The sequence below is a fragment of the Hypanus sabinus genome, chromosome 24 (genome assembly GCF_030144855.1).
Source record: "Hypanus sabinus isolate sHypSab1 chromosome 24, sHypSab1.hap1, whole genome shotgun sequence".
NCBI lineage: Eukaryota > Metazoa > Chordata > Chondrichthyes > Myliobatiformes > Dasyatidae > Hypanus > Hypanus sabinus.
In genome coordinates, this window is record NC_082729.1 from 29,970,727 (window position 1) to 29,979,956 (window position 9,230).

General features: G+C 51.0%; 1 protein-coding gene across 1 annotated transcript; it reads left to right on the forward strand.

The window, feature by feature from the left end:
* The first annotated feature begins 247 nt into the window (after positions 1-247).
* ebp (EBP cholestenol delta-isomerase) lies at positions 248-6,887 on the forward strand. The gene is made up of 5 exons (XM_059949537.1): positions 248-593; positions 936-972; positions 2,065-2,195; positions 3,578-3,791; positions 5,186-6,887. The coding sequence occupies exons 1-5, from the start codon at positions 287-289 to the stop codon at positions 5,193-5,195; spliced, it is 699 nt and encodes a 232-aa protein (XP_059805520.1). The 5' UTR covers positions 248-286; the 3' UTR covers positions 5,196-6,887.
* Positions 6,888-9,230: the final 2,343 nt, after the last annotated feature.

Sequence of the window (9,230 nt, forward strand, 5' to 3'; positions counted from 1 at the left end):
CGGAAGACAGAGCGGGCGGACCACAGCTGACTGCTGATTGGACAGCGTAGCCCAATTCTGGGTTTGTGTTTGAAAGAGAACGGGACCTTCGTTGGTGGACTTTCGTCCAATCAGCTTCCCTCCGCTTGTTGTGATCCCTTTCTTCAATGATTTGTAGCTGGTGCTGTCAATCAAAGAACGCCTGAGTACTATTGGTTTATAAGGTATCGATCAAGGTTGGGCCGGCCCAGATCTGGGCGAACATATAAACATAGGGACGGAGGCGGGCCGCCTGGCCATTGAACCGATGGCGGAGTCGGCGGCGGCTGGTCACCCGTACTGGCCGCGGGAGCTGCAGCTGCCCGGCTACCGGCGCAACGAGAGGCCGCTATGGAGCCTGCTGTCCTTCGTGTTCGCCGGCTCGGGGCTGCTGCTGGCCGCCACCTGGCTGCTGACGGCGCGGGTCCGGACCCGGGCCGGGCGGCCGGGGGTGGCCCGCCGGCTCGCCGTCTGCTGGTTCGCTGTCTGCGCCTTCGTGCACGGCGTGATCGAGGGCTGGTTCAGCCTGTACCACGGGCAGCTGGCCGGCGACCAGGCCTTCCTATCGCAGCTCTGTGAGTATCGGGATTGGGGGGGTTGATGGAGGGGTGAAAATTGGGCTTCTTTGAGGGGGGGGGGTGTGAAGATGGCAGGAGAGGTATTGGTGATTCACTGGGGGGGGGAGGAGAGAGGAGGATGTCAGGGAGAGATGTGAACACAGGGTTGGAGCTGCTGGTCGGTGGGGTGGGGAAGGATTGTCAGTCCTGGGGAGGTGGAGAAGGATATGGGAGTGGCAGGCTGGGTGGGGTCTGTCAGCCCAGGGGAAGGAGGCAGAGGGAGCCCCTCCCCCCCAGACTGTCTCGGCCCGCAGAGGTGGGTGCCCTGTCAGTATTTATTTGTCTGTTTTCCTGCTACAGGGAAGGAATACGCCAAGAGTGACAGCAGGTATATCAGGTGAGTACCTGCGTTTACCGTCTGCTGCCTGGATAAATCTGATCTTCGTCTGGGGGAGCATATCTGCGGTAGTGATCATAACATAATCCCCGTTGAATAAGGTGGCCGTTGAGTGTACGCTTGTACCCAGCCACTTCCAGGTTTGGTAACGGGTGGTTACTTGAGTTACTGTCACCCTCCTGTCAGCTCGAACCAGTCTGGTCATTCTCCTCTGACCTCTCTCGTTAATTTCACCCAAAACTGCCGCTCACTGGTTGTTTTTTTTTGTTTCTTGTACCATAAGAATTAGGAACAGGAGTCGGCCATCCGGCCCATCGAACATGTCCCACCATTCAGTAAGATCATGGCTGATCTGTCCATAAACTCAGCTCCATCTACCTGCCTTTTCCCCATAACCCTTAAATCCCATACTATATAAAAATCTACTTAACTGTATCTTAAATATATTTAGTGAGAACTGCTTCCCTGGACAGAGAATTCCACAGATTCACCACTCTCTGGGAAAAACAGTTTCTCATCATCTCCGATCTAAATCTTCTCCCCTGAATCTTGAGGCAATGTCCCCTAGTTCTAGCCTCACCTACCAATGGAAACAACTTTTCTACTTCTATCCTATCTATCCCTTTCAGAATTTTGTATGCTCTGTAATACCATGCTCTGTAAACTCTAGACTCCCAACCTTTTTTAATGCCATGGAACATTACTGAGGGGCACGTGGACCTCAGGTTGGGAAACCCTGCTCAAGAGAGTATTGTGTGTGGAAATCCCAGGAGATCATTTTCAGAGATGCTCAACCCCCCCCCCACCTCCCAGGGTCTGGCACCAACGGACTCCTCCGCCTTTCTTCCCCACTCTGATGGTTAGTCAGAACAACAACCGAACCTCTTGACCGTGTCTGCATGCTTTTACGCATTGAGTTGCTGCCACTTGATTGGCTGATTAGATATTTGCATTAACGGGCAGGTGTACCTAATAAAGTGGCCACTGAGTGACAGTGTTTAAATTCTTCCATCAGAACAGGGAGTATCCTGAAAATATGGGGGTAACTGAATTCCTCTTGGGGCATTGTCATCTTCTCCACTCTCTCTACAGCGGTGACAACTTCACTGTTTGCATGGAGACCATAACAGCCTGGACCTGGGGGCCCCTCAGTATCTGGACAGTTTATGCCTTCCTTCACAATAAGCCCTACCGATTTGTCCTGCAACTTGTTGTCTCGCTGGGTAAGTGTCACAGATTCTCGCGGATGGGGAAGGGCACTGGAACATTGGTACCGGGGCTTCACCCATGTCTGACCCCGGGAGTGTGTGATGGGACGGTGTGGAGGGAGATTCACTCTGTGTCTGACCCCGGGAGTGTGTGATGGGACGGTGTGGAGGGAGTTTCACTCTGTGTCTGACCCCGGGAGTGTGTGATGGGACGGTGTGGAGGGAGATTCACTCTGTGTCTGACCCCGGGAGTGTGTGATGGCTCGGTGTGGAGGGAGTTTCACTCTGTGTCTGACCCTGGAAGTGTGTGATGGGACGGTGTGGAGGGAGCTTCACTCTGTGTCTGACCCCGGGAGTGTATGATGGGACGGTGTGGAGGGAGCTTCACTCTGTGTCTGACCCCGGGAGTGTGTGATGGGATGGTGTGGAGGGAGCTTCACTCTGTGTCTGACCCCGGGAGTGTGTGATGGGACAGTGTGGAGAGAGCTTCACTCAGTGTCTGACCCTGGGTGGGGCAATGTCGAGCAGGGGTTCCCAACCTTGAGGCCACAGACCCCTTGCTTAATAGTTTTTTCTGACGTCATTAAGAAGTTTTGGATCCCCTTGTGTAGAGGGAGTTTCTCAGCAAGCGAGGCAGGATCAATGGAGTTGAATAAACAGCCTACGTTGGACCAAGACCCTGCATCTGGTTTGGAAAGGAAGGGGGCACAAGCCAGAATAAATTGGGGAGGGAGACCAGGTGGGGGGCCCGATAAGTGATGGGACATAGGACTTGTGAGTAATTTGACTTGGCAGCCCATCTAGTCTGCTCTGCCACTCCATCATGGCTGATTTATTACCCCCCTCAACCTCGTTCCCTTGACCTCTTCCCCCTAACCTGTGACTCCATTGCTAATCAAAAGCTTATCAGCCTCCACCCGGTGACTGGACCTCGACAGCCGTCTGTGCAACAGATTCCACTGGTTCACCGTCCTCCGGCTGAAGAAATCCCTCCTCATCTCAGTACTGAAGGGACGTCCCTCCATTCCTCGGGTTCTGGGCTCCCTCGCTATAGGAAACGTCCTCTCCATGTCCACTCTGTCCAGGCCTTCCAATATTCGATAGGTCTGAATGACGTCCCGCCCATTCTCCTAAACTCCAGCAAGTCCAGGTCCAGGGAGGAGAGACAGGGCTGAAGAAGGAATCTAAGTTGAGTGGACAGAGGACCAGAGCAGGAGGAGGAACAGAAGAGGAGATGAGTTGGGGTGGTGGGGGGAGAAATCACTGCTCATGGTGAAAGTTTGGAGGCCGCTGGGAAATCCCGCTTTTTGTGGTGGATGGAGCGAAGTACTTTGAAGGTGCCAGGCGAAGCTTCGCTCGTTAACCGATGTCCCCCCCCCTATTGCCCCCCCCCGCAGGGCAGCTGTACGGCGACGTTCTCTACTTCTTCACGGAGTTCCGGGACGGCTTGCGCCACGGCAATCCGGGACACCCCCTCTACTTCTGGTTCTACTTCGTCTTCCTGAACTCCCTGTGGATTCTCATCCCCGCCGCCCTGATCCTCGACGCCTGGAGCCACCTCAGCACCGCGCAGTCTGCCGCGGACCGGGAGCGGCCCAAGGCCAAGAGCACGTGAGCAGGGTGGGGGGGCCCCCAGTCTGCTCCCGTGACTGAACATGTCCCCCACCCTTCTCTAGACATTCTAAAGGTGGCCTCTGGGAATAATTCTGTCCGATGTTCAGGTTCAGAATCTTGTTTAAAAAAAATATGGAGATTTGTGTCGATGAAAATGGGGTGGGGGGGGGGGGCAACTGTTGCCACAAATTCTGCTGCCACCGACACAGCATGTCGACTGTTCAGTTGAACACAGAATACAACAAAACGAGAACGAGCCCCTTCCCTCTCCCACAGAGACACCCGCACGCGTAGACAGTCCTCCAACCCCAGTTCAGGCTGCTTCCAGCGCACTCGCAGACATTGGACCGATTCTCCCCGTAGGACTGGTAGGCCCAAGGCTTCAGCCAACAGGCCTGGACTTGTCCCTTCTTGACTGACCTCTGGGCTTCCGTCTTCCGATCAACTCCAGGACTCGCCGACGGCTATGAATGAGGACCCCCAAACTCGGGGCTCGAGCCCCAGAATCACCAATGATGGGGACACCAAACAGGAGGCCTAGGCTTTGATCTCTAGTCTCGCTCAGGCCCTTGTGCCTCCTGCCCGCATGGAACTCTGATCCCAGATGCTGCTGACCTGTGGAGGTGGGGGGTAGCCAGGCCCTGTCCTCATTTGATGCCAGCTGGGCATGTGTCCTTTGTCACACTGCTAACTTTCAAATGCTGAGCGGAGGCCTGGACCCCTCACTCCTCTCTCATCCCTGTTCCTGATCCAGGGGTGTCCGGCCTGGGGGCCACAAACACCTTGTAGGTGTCCATGGCATTAGAACGGTTGGGTACCCCTGCCCTAAACTCTAACCTAGCTCCTCCCTCCTTCCCCAAAACCTAAAAATGTCTGAGCCATGACCTCAATGGAGATCGCAACACAGCACCATCTTGACCAATTAAATGTGAGCCAGTCTTTGGGAGAGAAGACCTGCCCACAGTTACCCTTCCGAGTGATACCCTGAGGCTGGTAAAGCCAAAGTGTGGGTGGGGGGGGGAGGAACGACATTCCGTCCCATTGAAACTACAGGTGACAAAAGGTGAATGTTTCTGAGCATTGATAATGCGTTTAATGCCCAATTCCAGACAAGCCTCGATTTGCTTCATCTCTTGGCTTTTGCCTTGTTTTCGAAGCAGATGCCAAAATAAATTTTATAAAAGAAAGTATACAGTGTCCAGTGTCTTCCACGCAGACAGCCACAAAACAAAGAAATGCCATGGAACCCATTCAAAGAGAAACTTACAAACCATCCCCCACCCCCATGCGCAGAAAGCAAGTCTCTCAAACGGCAACGAGTGGAAAAGCGCAATGTGAAACAAAATCGAAAGGGTCTGTATTCAGTTCAACTTACTGATTGTCATCTGCAGGCTGCCTTGATGCAAAATAGGAGCGACTGAAAATCTTACCATAACGTGAGCTACAGAGTCCAAACCACGAACTCAGAATGCCGGCTCCAGCCTCTGACAGGAGGGAGAACGAGAGAGAGAGAGGGAGGGATAGGGAGACCACCAGTATTGAATATTCAAAAAGTGATTCTACAGTTTAGGATGTGCTACCATAATAAACGCATAATTATAGAGATTATAAACCTACAGCACAATAAAGGCCCTTCGGCCCACAATGCTGTGCCGAACATGTCCTTACCTTACAAATTACCTAGGGTTACCCATACCCACTATTTTTCTGAGCTCCATGTACCTGTCCAGGAGTCTCTTAAAAGACCCTATCGTTTCCGCCTCCACCACTGTCACCGGCAGCCCACTCCACGCACTCACCACTCTCTGCGTAAAAAAACTTACCCCTGACATTTCCTCTGTACCTGCTTCCAAGCACCTTAAACCTGTGCCCTCTCATGTTAGCCATTTCAGCCCTGGGGAAAAAAGCCCCTGACTATCCACATGATCAATGCCTCTGATCATCTTATACACCTCTGTCAGGTCACCTCTCATCCTCCGTCGCTCCAAGGAGAAAAGGCCGAGTTCACCCAACCTATTCTCATAAGGCACGCTCCCCAATCCAGGCAACATCCTTGTAAATCTCCTCTGCACCCTTTCTATGGTTTCCACATCCTTCCTGTAGTGAGGTGACCAGAACTGAGCACAGTTCTCCAAGTGGGGTCTGACTAGGGTCCTATATAGCTGTAAAATTACCTCTCTGCTCCAGAACTCAATCCCACGATTGATGAAGGCCAATGCATATAATCAGAGTCAAGCTGCGCTGCTGCTTTGAGCGTCCTATGGACTCGGACACCAAGATCCCTCTGATCCTCCACACTGCCAAAAGTCATACCATTAATACTATATTCTGCCATCATATTTGACCTACCAAAATGGACCACTTCACACTGACTTGGGTTGAACTCCATCTGCCACTTCTCAGCCCAGTTTTGCATCCTATCGATGTCCCACTGACAGCCCTCCACACTATTCACAACACCCCCAACCTTTGTGTCATCAGCAAACTTACTAACCCATCCCTCCACCTCCTCCATCCAGGTCATTTATAAAAATCACGAAGAGTAGGGGTTCCTGAACAAATTTACATGAATATATTCCAAATTTGGCTGGTGGGGTGGAGGTGCATCTCTACCAAGGGAGGTGTGAGGCGCTCCTTCCCTCTGCTAGTCTGCAGGTCACCCTGGGGCAAGGTGTCGCACCTGCTTGGCCCCTGATCGGGGTCACGTGAAGCCATGGGATCAGGTAGTGGATGGTCACACAAGCAGCCGGTGCAGATCACAAGTCCTGGTTATGCGAACACTGACGTCGGGCAGACAATCTCTGAAGAGTATTGATAACGGCTGCGGTCACCCGTCTGGTAAAGACACTGTGAGGGAGGTCTTATTAGAATGCAGGTGGGGGACCATGATTGCCTGCAGCACACGATGATATTGCAAACGTTAAAGTGAGTGATTACCAGAATTGAAGCTGTTGTTAATTGTTTATTGTTATCTTTGTGTTGAAGCATAAAATGTCGTGTCAGAGTGAGATTCTCCGAGACGCTCCCTGGCAGTTCAAACTTGTTTAATGTCACTTGGGTTCTCTGTGTGAATAAAGACTTTTATATTTCCCAGTGTGGCTCAGTTTCGGTCATTGTGGGCACCAGTGTCGAGAATAGAAGGTGGCGTCGGTTGTTGAGAATGTGCCCCTCCTCTACAGGAGCATAAACACCCTCAACACCAGAATCCCGAAGCCCGTTAACCAATCCAAGAACATAACATACAAAACATTAGAGGAGAAGTTTAAAAAAACAAGTTAGCTCAAACGGTCCAGCAGGAGGAGGTCATCACTTTCCCGGCTATAGATTGGCTGATGGCCGAGGGTAAGAATAACCTCCTGTAGCACACTGGAGCGGTGCAGTTGTCCTGGTTTCGAAGTTACTAGAAATTTATAGGTTCTGATATCGCACTGTCCTGCTGCAAAACAACAAATTCCATGACGTAAAAACACAAAATGCTGGCAGAACTCAGCAGGCCAGACGGCATCTATGGGAGGAGGTAGTGACGACGTTTCGGGCCGAAACCTTCATCAGGAGTGACATGTCGGAGACTGAAAACCGGATTCTGGGAAATGGCAGGTGGAATTCAATGCTGAGGGGTGCACTTCAGGAGGGCAGGGTGCCGGAGTGAGTGGTGGGGCGCTGAGGTGTGCGGTAGGACAAAAGGATCTGGGAACACTGATCTATAATCCTTTGAAAGTGGCATTACAGGTGCTTGGGGAGTTTTTGGCACACTGGCCCTCATTATCAGAGTGTTGAGTACAGGAGTTAAGATGTGGCACGAGAAATTTTGTGAACCCTGTAGAATCTTCTCTACTCAAGTTTAAGTTGCTTTTATTGTCATTTTAACCATAACTGCTGGTACAGTACACAGTAAAAATGAAACAATGTTCCTCCAGGACCCTGGTGCTACGTGAAAAAACACAAAACTACATACAAACTGCACTAGACTATAGACCTACACAGGACTACATAAAGTGCACAATAATTAATAAACAAGACAATAGGCACAGTAGAGGACAAATTACAATGAAAAAACTGTTGCACGGTCTGGTTGTGAGATCCCGAATGCTTCGGTGCCTTTTCCCAGACGGCAGGAGGGAGAAGAGTGAGTGAGGGGTGCATGGGGTCCTTCACAATCCTGTTACTTTGCGGATGCAGCGTGTAGTGTAAATATCTGTAATGGCGGGAAGAGGGACCCCGATGATCTTCTCAGATGACCTCACTATCCGCTGCAGGGTCTTGCGATCCGAGATGGTGCAATTTCCGAACCAGGCGGTGATGCAGCTGCTCAGGATGCTCTCAATACAACCCCTGTAGAATGTGATGAGGATGGGGGGGGTGGTGGGAGATGGACTTCCCTCAGCCTTTGCAGAAAGTAGAGACGCTGCTGGGCTTTCTTTGCTATGGAGCTGGTGTTGAGGGACCAGGTGAGATTCTCCGCCAGGTGAACATCAAGAAATTTGGGAATTTGGTGCTCTTAACTCTCCACCGTGCTTCATAATTAGGATGAGGTGTTGGTGTGCAGTGACCTCTTTCAAAGCAATTTCTGCCAAAAAGTTCAACTTTTGTCTGATCTGTCCACAGAATATTGTTCCAGAAATGTTGTAGAACATCCAGGGGGACTTTTGCAAACTTTACTTTTTTTTTGAGATCGGTGGTTTCCTCCATGGTGGCTTCCATGACAACCATTCTTGTTCAGTGATTTTCTGATAGTGGACACATGAACAGATCTGGAGATTCCTGCAGGCCCTCTGCTGTTATCCTTGGGTTCCTTTACATCTCCTTTAGCATTGCACCTTGTGCACATCCTCCATTGTGATAAACACTTTGGAAATGCTTTTGTAACCTTTTCCAGCTTCATGCATGCCTACAGATCTTCCAGGGTCCTCTGAAAGTTTTTTTGATCGAGGCATGATGCACATAAACACATCTTTCTCGAATAGCAGGCTCGGTCAGTAACCTGACTTTGTGTGTCTTTGTTTTATAGGACAAGGCACCTCTACAACCCACACATAGAACATAGAATAGTACAGCACATTACAGGCCCTTCGGCCCACAATGCTGTGCCGACCTTCAAACCCTGCCTTCCATATAACCCCCACCTTAAATTCCTCCATATACCTGCCAAGTAGTCTCTTAAACTTCACAAGTGTATCTGCCTCCACTACTGACTCAGGCAATGCACCACGCACCAACCACTCTCCGAGTGAAAAACCTTCCTCTAATATCCCCCTTGAACTTCCCTCCCCTTACCTTAAAGCCATGTCCTCTTGTACTGAGCAGTGGTGCCCTGGGAAAGAGGTGCTGGCTGTCCACCCTCTATTCCTCTTAATATCTTGTACACCTCTATCATGTCTCCTCTCATCCTCCTTCTCTCCAAAGAGTAAAGCCCTAGCTCTCTTAATCTCTGATCAT